The sequence below is a fragment of the Lithobates pipiens genome, unplaced genomic scaffold, assembly GCF_037356315.1.
Source record: "Lithobates pipiens isolate NorthernLeopardFrog02 unplaced genomic scaffold, aLitPip1_a1.2 Scaffold_11, whole genome shotgun sequence".
Classification (NCBI taxonomy): domain Eukaryota; kingdom Metazoa; phylum Chordata; class Amphibia; order Anura; family Ranidae; genus Lithobates; species Lithobates pipiens.
In genome coordinates this window covers 1,962,636-1,978,708 of record NW_027507696.1, presented here as the reverse complement: position 1 = coordinate 1,978,708, position 16,073 = coordinate 1,962,636, and the positions used below count along the sequence as shown (strand labels likewise).

General features: G+C 45.8%; 1 protein-coding gene across 6 annotated transcripts in view; it reads left to right on the top strand.

Annotated features, from left to right (window-relative positions):
* KCNT1 (potassium sodium-activated channel subfamily T member 1) overlaps positions 1–16,073 on the top strand; it is a 586,129-nt gene that overhangs the window by 489,991 nt on the left and 80,065 nt on the right. For all 6 annotated transcript variants that reach the window (XM_077468093.1, XM_077468101.1, XM_077468120.1 and 3 more), the window contains one exon: positions 1,996–2,225. In XM_077468093.1, the coding sequence (XP_077324219.1) occupies positions 1,996–2,225 (230 nt within the window). The remainder of the gene's footprint in view (positions 1–1,995; positions 2,226–16,073) is intronic.

Below are 16,073 nucleotides of genomic sequence, written 5' to 3'. Positions count from 1 at the left end.
TCAGTAAATGTTTACATCCTCTTATCATTAATCATCATCCGTGTGCAGGGGTGGACTGACAACTCATGGGGCCCCCGGGCAATAGGAGATTATGGGGCCCCCAGACAATCCGTGTTTATGGGGCCACACAGTATACACACATACAAACACAGTATACAATCACAAAGTATACACATACATGTACACACAGTATACACAGAAGGTACCGGAGAGGTGGGGCAGCTATAATCTTGGGATTTTTAGACCAAAAGGATGTCGGTAAGGGACATTTCAGAGACAGATGTAAAAAAAACACAGATTTTTACATACTGTCCCTGGTTTTACTGAGGCTGGCAACCCTGATGGGGCCCCCTAGTGGCTCGGGGCCCTCGGGCAGTGCCCGAGTGGCCCAATGGTCAGTGCGCCACTGTCCATGTGATGCCGCTCTTTGGTTTAGGAAATGTTGACTGGGAGATTTCAAGGTCTCTCAATAACATGCTTTGCGGCCACAACGACTATTGTTAGAGACTTAGATTGGTTGGAAGTAACCATTTCTGATCTATTGCTAAGAAGTGCAACTTCTGGGTCTTTGGGCAATGGCATACAAATAAGCTGGAAAACTCATGTCCACAGCATGGAGAATACTAGGCATTGTCACCAAGTATGCGATGGGTGCCGAGGTGCATGCAGCTGTGAAAGCATCTGTATGCCCTTGTACACACGGTCGGAGATTCCGACGGAATGTGTCCGATTGGACCGTTTTGTCGGATATTCCGACTGTGTGTGGTCTACATCGGACGACGGACCAACTTTTCCAACTTGTTGGTAAAATTTTCTGACAAAATGCTCCGATCGGACATACTCCGATCATGTGTAGAGAATTCCGATCGGACAAAGTGCCACGCATGCTCGGATCAAATTCCTACACCAAAGCTATTGGCTACTAGCCTGAACGTAGTCCAGTCGTAACGAAATAACGTCATCACGTCAGATTTTCCAACAACTTTGTCCGACCGTGTGTATGCAACAGTTTCGGACAAAATCAGACGGATTTGGTTGTCGGAATCTCCGACCGTGTGTACAAGGGCTAAGAGTAGCTAAGTACATAAGGCCGCGTACACACGCGGGGACTGTTCGCCCAACTTTGTCCGTCAAATAGTTTCGGCAAACAGTCCGCTCAAAATTAGCATGGACGGACATGGCCACACACGACGTACGAACAGTTTGCTGAAACCATGCGCGATGACGTGAACGGCACGTACGACGGGACGAAAAATACGACGTCCTATACACTGCATTATAACTTTCGGCGTGTAAAGCCTTTCTGAGCATGCGCGGAACTTAGTTTGTCGAACAAGCCTACACACGAGGGAACTGTTCGCTGAAACAAGGTTTCAGAGGACAGTTTTTCGGAAATTCCGAAAAACCTTGTTCAGCGGACTGTTCGCTGAAACTGTCCGCTGAAAGCCCACACACGAGCGGACTGTTTGCCGAAACACTGTTCAGCGGACAAAGTTGGGCGAACAGTCCCCGCGTGTGTACGCGGCCTAAGTGGCAATACAAGTGGGGACCAGGTACCATCAAGCTAACAGCTTGAAGTTCCTCTCAGGAATCAAATTTTTTATGACATTTACAAAAAAAAAAAAGCAATGGATAAAAATGCATCAGCTGTCTCTGGACACAGAGACCCCCCTTTCCAAAGGTATAGCTTTGTTACCCTGAGAATAAACTGTTGTTTCCCTGAAATGTATGGTCTTTTAAATGAAAATTAAAGAGAATTGTATTCCTAGCATGCTGCTTTTTCTGCTTGCTGCGGTACATTGGCCTGTAAGATATGTGTGTGGGGTGAACTTTTTGCCATAGCAAAACCTTTTTGCACATAAATGAAACAACGACTGTTTTAGATATTTACTCATTTTTTTATTTTTTTTTTGTTCTTGTGGGGTCACTTGTGTTTTTCCAAGGTTGTGAAATGCCTCTGTTTGACCATAATAACATGGTGATGTTGCGTTGAAGGTATGGCGTCTGCCTGATAGGCGTGAGGAGAGAGGAAAATAAGAGCATTCTGCTGAACCCTGGACCGCGGCACATCATGGCCAGCTCCGACACCTGTTTCTACATCAATATCACCAAAGAGGAGAACTCGGCCTTCATCTTCAAACAGGAAGAGAAGCAAAAGAAGAAGGGGAGAGGAATCTATGGTGAACCATCTCGACTTCCTGTTCACAGCATCATTGCCAGCATGGGTAATTACTTACTGTCTTATGAAGCTGGTTATATTTAAATCACTTTCTGCCCAGGTCCAGACTTTGTAGTTGCTCATAGTTTTTAAATAGTTTATTATCCATCAGCTTATGATGAGGAGATCAGAAACATGACATTGATTTAGGCTAAGTTCACACTGGCATTAAAAGCAGGTGTGCTTAACCACTTCCCAACCAGCGCAGAATGGCACGGGCAGGCATATTGGCGTAAAGGTACGTCCAATCTTTAATGCCGCCCTCCAATCTTTAATGCGCGCTCGCGTGCTGGTCGGGACCCCCGTGAGTCCGGTCGCTGGGTCTGGCGGACTCGATCGCCACGGGCATACCCGCAATCGTCTTACGGGGCGGCTGAACGGAGAGATGCCGTTGTACACAGCATCTCCCTGTTCTGCCTAGCAACAAGTGACGCTGATCTCTGCTCCATGTGACTGTTTCAGGCTTGCTGGCAGGGGCGTAACTATAGGGGGTGCAGCAGTTGCGACCGCAACTGGGCCCTGTGCTGCAGGGGGCCCATGCAGCCCCCTCTACATATGGCCGGCAGCAGCATAGGCAGCTAGGGATACCAGTGCACCATGCACACGGATGGCTGGAGGTGGAGGGTGACTAGCAGAGCTCCATGCTCGACTATCGCACTGGCTGCTCTGCACTGCATACTTCTCCCGGGTAAACAAACTTTAAGCACACAAATGCAGTGCAGCCCTATGAGAGCCCCCTGGAGGACACTGCAGGCTTGTCTGCCAGCCCCCCTCCTTCCCGTCATACACAGATGATGAAAGGTCTTTCTGGGAGATATGCTGATCACCCGTCCAGCACACTGGATGGAGCCCAGGCCAACATGGATGAGTGCACGGCCTGCAGCTTGGTCATGGTGAGTGAGAGGACCCCACCCCCCACTCACCATTACATACCCCCTCCATCTCCCCCTGGGGACAGGGGCCCCTTCTCACGTGGGGACAGGGACCCCCATCTCCCCTGGGGACAGGGGCTCCTTCTCACGTGGGGACAGGGACCCCCATCTCCCCTTCTCACCTGGGGGCAGTAACTTAATCTGCCCTGGAGAAAAGGACCTCATCTCTTCTGGGGACGGGGACCCCATCCTGCCTAGGGACAGTCCCCCAATGGGGCACCTAGAAATAAAAAAAAAAAATAAAAAAAAAAAACTACTGATGCCAGTGGTGGAACTACAGGGCTCACAAAGGTCATACCTGTGACCACGCCCTGGAGTTCCACCGCCGGACTCGGAGGGAAGGGCCCTGGCTGGGGTTCAGGGGGGCCCTTCATGGTTTCTTGCATCGGGGGCCCTGAAGGTTCTAGTTACGCCACTGCTTTCTGGCCTTCATCAGTGCAAGATATAGGTACTCGGAAGTCTATGAAATAAGGTTTAGGGGTTATTAAAGTGGAAGTAAACCCTTCTATCGTTTTTCAGCCAAGGAAGCGGCCATCTTTGCCTCTGTTTAATCTTCAACTGCTATGGTGCTGCACATGTGATTCGTTATGAATGACGTTTGAATGACAATTGCGCGGGCATACAACACTGTACCCAAATGAAATTTTTATCATTTTTTTCCCACAAATAGAGCTTTCTTTTGGTGGTATTTAGTTACAGCTCGGAGTTTTATTTTTTGCTAAACAAACAAAAAAAGATGCAAAAAAAAAAAAATCATGTTTTAATAGTTTGTTATAAAATTTTGCAAACGGGTCATTTTTCTCCTTCATTGAAGTGCGCTGATAAGGCGGCACTGATAGGCTGCATTGGTGGGCACTGATGGGCTGCATTGGTGGGCACTGATAGGCTGCATTGGTGGGCACTGATAGGCTGCACTGGTGGGCACTGATAGGCATAGTTAAGGCGGCACTAATAGGCACAGATAAGGCGGCACCGATGGGCACAGATAAGGCGGCACTGATGGGCAAAGATGGGCACAGATAAGATGGCACGGATGGGTGGCACGGATAAGTGGCATGGATGGGTGGCACGGATGGGCACTGATAGGTACCACAGATAGATGGGACTGATGGGCACTGATAGGTGGCAATGATAGGTGGCTCTGATAGGTGGCACTGCTGGGCACTGATGGGCGGCACTGCTGGGCACTGATGGGCGGCACTGCTGGGCACTGATGGGCGGCACTGGGGTGCAGCACCTTTGAGGCAGATTGGGTGGCACTGTGGGTGGCACTGTGGGGTGGCACTGTGGGTGGCACTGTGGGCACTATGGGCACAGACGGGGGGCACTTACTTTTAGTTTTAGTTATACTTCAGGATGGCACTGCGGGAGGCAGGTGGGCACTGGCAGGTGGCATGTGGTGCCTTGCATTGCTGGCCGTGATCGGGACTGATGTCCCGATCACGGCCGCCGGTGATCGGCTTTTTTTTTTTCTCCTCGCGCTGTCAGCGCGAGGAGGAATAATAGCCGATTACCGGCTCCGTTCTATCACATGATCAGCTGTCATTGGCTGACAGCTGATCACGTGATAAGGGGTCGGGATCGACCCCTTACACGGATCGGTGATCAGGCGAGTCTCACGGACTCGCCGATCACAGAGCGCGCCGCGCGCGCCCCTCAGGGGGCGCGCAGGCCGCTCGTAACCGGGACGACGTCAATAGACGTAGTCCCGGAAATCTAGGTCCGCGCTAATGCCGTCATTCGGCAATAGCGCGGTACCCAAGTGGTTAAATCGATGGGTTTACTTCCACTTTAAGAAAGGACAAGGATTCCCAAAGCCTCACGCCGTAGAACTTTAGTCAACACAGCCGTATGGAAGAAGGAGCTAATGACTCTATATTTTGAATGCAGCTCTAAATTGGCAAATGTGCCGATATGAATGCATGCCTCCTCCCCACAAATTAAGGAGTCATTTCCTTGTTTTTTTTGCACTTGTGTTGGAAGTAATGACATATGACTGCAGCGAACTGGATTTCTAAGTGGCTTATAAAATGCTGAGTTAAAATGATCACTATAAAGGTAATGCCAGAAGTACCAGAGAGCTGTGTTGCTGTTTCAAAGTAAATGGATGAAGAGTCGAATCATGTTATATTGTGTTATGAGAACATTGTGAACAGCAGGACACAAATAGCCCAGAAACAGCTGTCACAGCTGGGGATAATAGATTCATATCGCCTGGTAAACCTTGAGATGTACCGCAATCACATGGCACTCCCAGGAACGAGCACAGAAAATTACCTTGATACAGAACATTCCGTCTGTTCTTCTCTGTAACCTTTTCATTGCCATCTGTCATCTTCGGGAACAAACTGGCTTTACCACTGAAGAAAGTAAACAGCCAAATAGAGTAAAATATGACTAGCGAGGAAACCTGCAGAAAAGATGGATTGATTTTTTTGTTTTTGTTTTTGTTTTTTATTTTCCACGTGTAGCATAGTTGCTTTGCATCTTTCACTACTTCTCCGTTACATTTTGAATTGCCCTTTTTCAGGATTCTGCCCCACGCACGTTTTCATATCTTTCCAGCTGCAGTCACTGATTTGTATCCCTACAATCCCTACAAGTATTCAAATAAAATGTCTGATGGAATCACCATGATCTGACTGTAACCGAAAATCATGCACAGTGTAGGTTACAGCAACCTTTAGCCCTTGTACACACGGTTGGACATTCCGACAGAAAATGTCCGATCGGACCATGTTGTCGGATAATCTGACTGTGTGTGGGCTCCATCGGACTGTTTCCATCGGAATATCCGACTGACAACGTTTTAGAGCTGGGCTATAAAACTTTCCGACAACATGATCCGATCGGACTTTGTCCGATTGTGTGTAGAGAATTCCGATCGGACAAAGCGCCACGCATGCTCAGATCAAATTCCTAGACCAAAGCTATTGGCTACTAGCTGTAACGTAGTCCCGTCATAATGAAATAATGTCAGCACGTTACGAACTATCGGATTTTCCAACAACTTTGTCCGACCGTGTGTATGCAACACAAGTTTCGGACAAAATCCGTCAGACAGAATCCGACGGATTTTGTTGGAATTTCCGGCTGTGTGTACAAGGGCTAAGAGTAGCGCAGTGCTTAATGCAAATTCTACTTTTTCCAAAAATCTAAATTGTGTACATATTTATAGCTGTTTACACATGGAGAATAACACGTCTAATTAAAATGTATTCGCAAAAGTGATGCATTGTTTTGTTTTTCATATAAAATTAAAGAAGCCCTTTAAAACACCATACTTAATGTTCCCTACCCAAAGAGAATAAAAGAGATAGAGTTAGATATCTTTTTATGTACGAATAGGATTGTAGTTCATTTTAATGTCACCAATCTCATGAGATGCAGGGTGTTCTCTATCTCTGAGCTGAGAGCTGTATTAATAAGAATGGCAGTTCTAGAAAACCAAGAAGAGAGAACAGCGCCAACTGAGAGCAGTAGTAAAAAGATTTATTGGCAACAAATAATGTACACACTCACAGTCATGGCTCAAATCCTGTGGGAACGCATGGGAACGGAGTTCCTGTACTTTTTCCACAACAGGAACTCAGTTCCCATTAGCAGCCGTGTCCTGCAATACTTTGAAGTATGTGAGCTGTGTGGGAGGTGCTACACCAGCCGACACAACTCGAAATAGTAAGTGCCGCACACCTGACCTTCAGGCATTGCCAGTAGGGGGCACCATGATAGCTTCCGCTTCGATCTACCTGTCAATCGCAGCTAGCTGACGGGTAGATCTGGTCCCTGCTGCTAAGAGATTGTATTTAGTCAGACCTCTCGTGATGCGCTCCTCCCCGCCGGCCCCTCCTGATTTTCTGTCTCCTCACCCCCCCCCCCCCAGTCTCCTGCATACTTGCTCTGTGTGTCCCGCTGAATCCCCCCCTCCTCTATCTTCAGTGCCATATAATGAGAGACCCCAGAGGAGGAGCACAGCTATTCTGCTCACAGGACATGCAGGGAGAGAGGTGAGCTGAGGGAGGAACATCAGTTTGGGGTGGTAAGCTGAGCACAATACCTGGCAAAGTTTAATGCCAGGAGGGAAGTTTATGTGGAAATATGTGAAGGGTTGGAATAGCAGCGAGTGTGTGTTGGAGCCCCTGCAGAGTTTGCAGCCCCCCCAAGCTAACATACATCTCCTAAGCAGGAACACATCACTATCTCCCCAAGCATTCTGTCCAGATAATGTGCAGGTCATTTATCACCTTTCCGTTTAACCCTGTGTTATCCAAACTATGTACAATGAAAAGTGTAAACTCACCACATAAACCCTTTATATACAAAATAACATTCCCCAATAAAGATCAGGACATGATGTTCACATTTGCATGGAAGCACAATGGAATGAATGTTGATTATTCAGAGAATTACCGTATTTATGTTTATTGAGGATAGTTTATTTTTATGTACTAACAGTTAAGGTTCATACACACAATATGAAAATTGGATGAAAAATACCACTTTTGAAGTGTTCGTGCATATGAGCGTATCATTTTTTTTTTTTGGTGGGGGAGGGGATCTTGGGTGGGAGTTCCCACACTTTTTTCTCCAGGACTTGACCCCTGCTCACAGTGTAGGTACAGGAAGGTCAGCGTTGTGGGGACACAGTATCGGGTTCAACCGCTCTGCAGGGAGGACAGGTTGGCGGCGTGTGGGGGTGTCACTTCTGGTCACGGCTATGCTGGTGGCTCCCAGCGCTTCGTAGTCCATAGGTATACATAGGGGAAAGCCACCGACGTTGCTTTCCTGGGTGTCAGGTGGAGCGGGGTGGTGCGTACGTTTGGAGCATGTGTGCCCCTTCTTCAGGCATCTTAATGGTGGTATTTATGTCATTCAGAGATTGGTGGGCGTGGAGAAACTAATGCCGCGTACACACGATCGAACTGTATGGCGTACTTAGTCCGTCATACAATCCGACGGACAATCCAGCGTACTTTCCACTGAACGGACTTGACCACACACGGATACACAAACAGTCCGACGAAAGCTTGCGCGATGACGTGTACAGCACGTACGACGGGACTAGAAATGGGAAGTCCAAGACACAGCAAAGCACCCTTTGGGCTCCTTCTGCTGACTTTGCGTTAGTGGAAGTTTGGTTAGAGATGATTCGCGCTTTTCAGACTTCAGCTTAATTCGTCCGTTTTTGTTTTTTTCATTTATTCTCGAATTGGAATATTAATCATAGGATGAGGATGAATAAAGACATTTGTGAATATAAGCAGCAAAGCAAATTCACTTTTCTTGCATTATGAAGAAGAAAAGAATGTGCTATATTAAAAAAACACAAAATTAGCAGCATGACGAATATGCTAGCTTCAATACGAACACTAGTTTTACAAGACAGAACGCTTCCGCCCTGTAAATCCTATCTGAGCATGCGTCATTCTTAGTCTGTCGGACTAGCATACTGACGACCGTATTGTCCGCTGAAACCAAAGTACGACGGAAAGATTTTTGGGCAAACCGAAATTCTTAGTACTCCGGACTGCACGCTGAAAAAGTCAGCTGAAGCCCACACACGAGCGGATTGTCCGTTGAAATGTGTTTCAACGGACTAAGTACGTCATATGCCACGTACACACGAGCGGATTGTATGGCGTACTTAGTCCGTCATACAATCCGACGGACAATCCGTCGTAGTTTCCACTGAACGGACTTGACCACACACGGATACACAAACAGTCCGACGAAAGCTTGCGCGATGACGTGTACAGCACGTACGACGGGACTAGAAATAGGAAGTCCAAGACACAGCAAAGCACCCTTCCGCCGCGTAAATCCTTTCTGGGCATGCGCCATTCTTAGTCCGTCGAACTAGCATACTGACGACCATATTGTCCGCTGAAACCAAAGTACGACGGACAGATTTTTGGAAAAACCGAAATTCTTAGTACTCCGGACTGCACGCTGAAAAAGTCAGCTGAAGCCCACACACGAGCGGATTGTCCGCTGAAATGTGTTTCAACGGACTAAGTACGTCAAACAGTTCGACCGTGTGTACGCGGCATTACAGTTCGACCGTGTGTACGCTGCATAAATCCACCAATCCCGGAGGATAAGCTGACAAACACTGGGAATAGGCTGATTAGAACACTTATAGGCAGTAATCGAGTACATAAATGAATGTAATAATAAAGATGAGACTAAACTATGGATATAAGAGAATGAAAATGATAGAATGAAAAAATAGTCTCTGTGTGGCCCTGATATGGAAGAGCATCACAAACTCAAGTCACAAGTTGTCCATATCTCTGGGCATTAACCTAAAGGTCATTTTGTACATATATAGGTTCAACCAATTTGGGATGTCACGTTATGTACACTATTTGTAGTATATGTTGAACCTATCCTATGAATTTAAAGTGATTTTTTAATGACGACATGATACATTTTGTAATTTGTATTATATTGAGCACATTCTGTTTTCATTTGGGTCTACCAGTCCAGTGGCTACCAATTTAAAGTCCATTACCCTTTCACAATTTCCCTTTGTCTATTACCTTTGGATGTGGAGCCACATTCGGAGTTATATCTCAACATTCTCTATTACTGAATGCCGAGAGCCGTAAAGGAAGCTGATGCTGTAAGGCCGCGTACACATGGGCGGACTGTTCGCCCAACTTTGTCCGCTGAACAGTGTTTCAGCGGACAGTCTGCTCGTGTGTGGGCTTCAGCGGACAGTTTCAGCGGACAGTCTGACGAACAAAGTTTTTCGGAATTCCCGTTAGACAGTCCGCTGAAACTTGGTTTCAGCGGACAGTCCGCTCGTGTGTAGGCTTGTTCGCCGTACTAAGTTGCGCGCATACTCAGAAAGGATTTCCACGGCGAAGGTTGCATTGCAGTGTATAGGACGTCGTTTTTCTAGTCCCGTCGTACGTCATCACGCAAGTTTTCAGCGGACTGTTCGTTCGTCGTGTGTGGTCAAGTCCGTTCATGCTAATTTTGAGCGGACTGTTTGTCAAACTGTTTGACGAACCTAGTTGGGCGGACAGTCCGCCCGTGTGTACGCGGCCTAAGATGTGGAAATGTGTATCACAATAAGCTGTGTCCTTTGGGAACACTTTCACCATGCTTATTAGTAAATACACTTTCCTTAGCCCACAGAGATCTGGTACTACCATGAAAGGGCTAATTGGTTGTGTTTGACCCCCAAGGATTTCAGTCTTCATCTAGGTCAACAGCACTTAGCCAGAGGGTGGGTAGTCACAGCGTTCAAGATCCCTCTTCCTCCGATTGCCAAATGAATGGGCTGGTAGGTGAGTGAGTTTGATGATGTGGTATACAATCTTATGGGTTCTCTGTGTCATCATGAAGTCCTTACTTGGTCTTTACATGATGGTTAAACGGTTCACTCAAAAATTCACACCTTGCATCAAGTTTTGATTTCCTATTGGCTCATTCACTTATCTGACCTTCGCTTCCAAAATATGGATGGGACTGGGGCTTCAGATAGAAAGGCCAAACAGAAAGTGAACTTATGATGTGAGATAAGGAGATAATGTGCAGTGAACCCCTGATTATCAACATTTCAAAAAATCTGGTACAGTACCTTGAAAAAGTATTTATACCTCTTGAAATTTTCCACATTTCATCAGGTTACAATCAAAATTGTAAATGTATTTTATTGGGATTTTATGTGATAGACCAACACAAAGTGGCACATAATTGTGAAGTGGAAGGAAAATGATAAATGTTTTTCAAAATGTTTTACAAATAAATATGTGAAAAGTGTGGCGTGCATTTGTATTCAACCGCCCTGAATACTTTGTAGAACTACCTTCCACTGCCCCTCCACTCTGCACTCCACGCACAGCTCAACCATTCACTCTGCACTCTGCGCACAGCCCACCCCTCAACCCTGCATTCCACGCACATGGCACCCCTCAACCCTGCACTCCACGCACAGCGCACCCCTCAACCCTGCACTCCACGCACAGCGCACCCCTCAACCCTGCACTCCACACACAGCGCAGCCCTCAACCCTGCACTCCACGCACCGCGCACCCCTCTGCCCTGCACTCTGCGCACAGCGCATCCCCTCAGCCCTGCACTCCGCCCACAGTGCACCCCTCTGCCCAGCGCACCCCTCAGCCCTGCACAGCGCACCCCTCAGCCCTGCACTCCGTGCACCGCTCACCCCTGCACTCCGTGCACCGCTCACCCCTGCACTCCGTGCACCCCTCACCCCTGCACTCAGTGCACCCCTCACCCCTGCACTCAGTGCACCCCTCACCCCTGCACTCCGCGCACCCCTTAGCCCTACACTCCACGCACCCCTCAGCCCTGCACTCCACGCACAGCGCACCCCTCGGCCCTACACTGTGCGCACAGCGCACCCCTTAGCCCTGCACTCCTTGTACAGCGCACTCCTCAACCCTGCACTCTGTACATAACGCCCCCCTCATCACTGTATTGTAATGATGTGCTGTAACCTCTAGAAACCAACCAGTGAGCTGTAATGATGTATTGTAACCTCTAGCACCAGTGAGTGGTAATGATGTGCAGTAACCTTCAGCAACAAATCGGTGAACAGTAACAATCGCCTGTAGTTTCTCGCAGCCAAGTAGTGTGCAACAATAATGATGTGCAACAACCTCTTGCAACCAATTGGTGAGCGGTAATGATGTGCAGTAACCTCTAGCAACCAATCAGTGAGGGGTAAGGATGTGCAGTAACCTCTAGCAACCAATCAGTGAGAAGTAATAATGTGCAGATGTGCAGTAACCTCTAACAACCAATCAGCAAGCAGAAATTATGTGCTGTAAGCTCTAGCAACTAGTCACTGAGCTGTAATGTGTGCTGTAACCTCTGCTGCAGTGAACTGATATTGAGTCTAGCTGCTATTTATTGTACGTCTCTGGGGGGGCCCAAAAATTTTTTTGCCCAGGGTCCAATCAACATTAAAGACAAGTATGTGCCACTTTGTGTTGGTCTATCACATAAAATCACAATAAAATACATTTACGTTTTTGGTTGTAACATGGCAAAATGTGGAAAATGTCAAGGGGTATGAATACTTTTTCAAGGCACTGTACATCTGAGCAATGCCCCGTACACAGGAGCGGAATATCCGACAGAAAAAGTCAGACGAGCTTTTCATCGTTTATTCCGATTGTGTATATGCCCCATCTGACTTTTTACGTAGAAAATTCTGACGGACCTTGAAATAGAACATGTTCTAAATATTTCCGACGGAACCAATTCTTATTAGGAAAACCGCTCGTCTGTATGCCGTTTTCCGACGGACCAAAAACAGCACATGCTCTGAAGCAAGTACGAGACGGAAGCTATTGGCTACTGGCTATTGAACTTCCTTTTTCTAGTTCGTACGTGCTGTATGTCACCGCGTTCTTGACGGTCGGACTTTCGTGTGTACACAAGACAGTTGTGTACAGGCTTAAAGAGGAAGTAAAGGCTATTAAAAAAAAAAAGGCAATCTGCAAGGCAAAGGCATAATGAGCTAGTATGTATAGCATACTAGCTCATTATGAATAACTTACCTGAGAACGAAGCCCCCGAAGCGGTCCTCCGTCTTCATGTTCGCCGCTGCCATGTATCCCGGAGTGACTTCCGGGTCTCGCTGCTTCGGCGCTGTGATTCGCCAGAGGCGCGATGACGTCACTCCCGCGCATGGGAGCCGACACGAGTGGCATATCGCCGCGATCTGCGGCCTGCCCAGTGCGCCTGCGCGGTGGCTGTCTTTTGGTAAATATCTCCTAAACCGTATAGGTTTAGGAGATATTTCTTGGACCTACAGGTAAGCCTTAATCTAGGCTCACCTGTAGGTCAAAATGCTTTGTAAGGGTTTACAACCACTTTAAGGGGGATCTTTGAAAATCCCTCCCCTCCTTCAATTCAGCACTCAGTACCCAAGCAGCCAATCTCAAGGCTTGAATGTTGTCACATGGAGGGCGAGGAAGCTTTCTTGGCCATGTACCAAAGTTGTGGAGGGGATGAAGTAGCGTATTGGAGAAAGATCTGCAAGGTCAGCAATGTTTCTATTGCTTTTTTTTATTTTGCTGTACAGAATAACATTACGGCTTAGCACAAAACATTGCAGTCAGGAAATTAAAATATTTAGTTGCAGTGAATAAGCACCGGGTGCTTATGCGTTAATACATACAGTCTATACATTTTATTCTCCCCATTTAATATAGAAGTGTATTCTGGTCCATGTCTGGGGCCCGCGCGGGATCTTCTGATCCTTTTGAAGTCATGTAAATTGTAATCATCTCATTGTAGCCGGAGGCATTTTGTATGTTAAAAAATTCCCCTGGAAATAAGGAACATTTAATTATATATTCTCTATAGTCTGCAGGCAATGTATTAACCCGGCTCTAGATAGACATTCACTGCGCTGCAGTTTTAGATAACGAGGAATTGACATCTTGGCATTCTATAACTTCTATAATTAACGGCAGCGAGAAAAACTGGGGCACGGTAGAAATAGTGGTGCTGCCTTCTCCTGGCATGTGTCGTCCTTTCCGTTCTTAAAGTGTAACTCCACCTTCTAGTAGTTTATAAGGAGAGGAGAGAGATGGGACTTTAAGTGAAGCACACAGCAGTAAATGGATTGGTCAAGTGACTGGAAAAATGTAATTTATTTATATTTCACAAATCATACATTGTTTACAAGTATTTTGGGCAACAAGCCTCTATAAAATACTTGGGGCAACATGCCTCGTACAGTATAAATCACAGTTCAATAAATAAACATATATTGAGTAGTTGCACTCACCGACTCTGGAGGTGTTCTTGGCGGTTGCGACCATCCATGCAGGCTACTGTGCTACCTGGGGGCCTCACATTGCGGTCTTTTTTTGGCGATCCTCGATGCCACCCAGATGGTGTGCGGATGCAAATGTAAGTTGGATGCACAGTTTTTTTTTTTTTTTTTTTCCATATGGGCCAACACCCATTTTAAGCTCCTTTTTTTTTATTATTTCTCCTTTTATTATTTTTTGCTATTTTTCTTTTTTAGATCTATTCCATGGTACCTTCTCCTGATGAGCGGCTATAGTGCCGTGAAACGCGTAGAGCCTTGAATTATTACCTTCTTTTTATTGCAATCATGGAATATCAAGTTTTTATATAATCTGAATTTTTGGTTCATTTATTTACTAGCTAAGGTCTCAAAACTACTCAATACATGTTTATTTATTTATTGAACTGTGATTTATACTGTACGAGGCATGTTGCCCCAAGTATTTTTTAGAGGCCTGTTGCCCAAAATACTTGCAAACAATGTATGATTTGTGAAATATAAATAAATTAAATTTTCTTAGTCACTTGACCAATCCATTTACTGCTGTGTGCTTCACTCAAAGTCCCATCTCTCTCCTCTCCTTATAATATATTGAGTAGTCTTGAAACCTTAGTTAGTAAGTAAATTAACCAAACGACCAAAATAAAAATTTCTAAATATGAATAAAAATTCAGATTATGTAAAAACTGGATATTCCATGATTACAATAAAAAGAAGGTAATAATTCAAGGCTCTACGCGTTTCGCGGCGCTGTAGCCGCTCATCAGGAGCAAGTACCATGGAATAGATCTAAAAAAGAAAAATAACAAAAAATAATAAAAGGAAAAATAATGAAACAAAAATGAGCTAAAAATGGGTGTTATGATGCCCATATTTATAGAAAAACTGTGCATCCAACTTACATTTCCATCAGCACACCATCTGGGTGGCATCAAGAATCGCCAAAAAAAAAGACCGCAAGGTGAAGCCCCCAGGTAGCACGGTAGCCTGCATGGATGATTGCAACCGCCAAGGACACCTCCAGAGTCGGTGAGTGCAATGGGTGTGATGTGAACATAATGATTGAAAGAAACCCCTAGGGCAGGGATATGCAATTAGAGGGCCTCCAGCTGTTTCAGAACTACAAGTCCCATGAGGCATAGCAAGACTCTGACAGCCACAAGCATGACACCCAGGGGCAGTGCATGATGGGACTTGTAGTTTTGCAACAGCTGGAGGTCCGCTAATTGCATATCCCTGCCCTAGGGGGTCCTAAGTGAGATAAAAAATAAAAACATATGAATTGTGAGCAAGTGTTGCAGTGGTGATGAATGGATGGTGCAAGAAAAAAAAAAGGGAGCAGATGAAGTGAAAAAAGAAGAGAACATTTTGTGTACCTATGCCAATACCATAGTCGATCCACGTAAGTGTGATCCTACTAGTGAGAGGGAAAGGTGGAAAGTGAGCCTACAATGGGAGATGCCTGGGCAGATGCACCATCCGCGTCCTGCCACCAGAGTCACGCACGTACATGCAGCAGTGGAGGGAGGAAAAGCTTTCACCTAGACGGCTCAGCAGTCCGGCGATTAGCGCCTGCCCATCCCCGCACTGTGCACACCTAGAGATAATATTCAAGTAAATTTTTGGCTTTTAAAAGCAATATGCACTTTACAGTTTTCACCAATCTAATTGTTTTCCTTAGCTTGAACGTTGTTTCAAGTTTGATAGCTCTCTATGTGGCTTCCATACAGGCAATACCCCACTTTCAAGTACACAATGAGGTTTATTTACTAAAGCTGGAAAGTGCAAAATCAGGCTCACTTCTGTATAGAAACCAATGAGCTTCCAGGTTTTTATTACCAAAGCTTATCCTCCCTGGCGGTACGATTATTTCTGATTTTAGGTGCTGAAAGAGGTACAATTATTTTGCATGGAAATTTGGCGTTTTATATTGTAGGTCTGCGATTCTTAGGAATAACTCACTTAAATCTGTTCAAACCAGAGTCTAGTAGACATCCCGGGTATGATAAAGTTTATAATATAATAAATAATGATAATAAATAATAATAAAATTTATTCAATAATGTAATGAAATCCAAAAACACTGAAATTTGCTCATTTGCAGAATTGTCGCTGT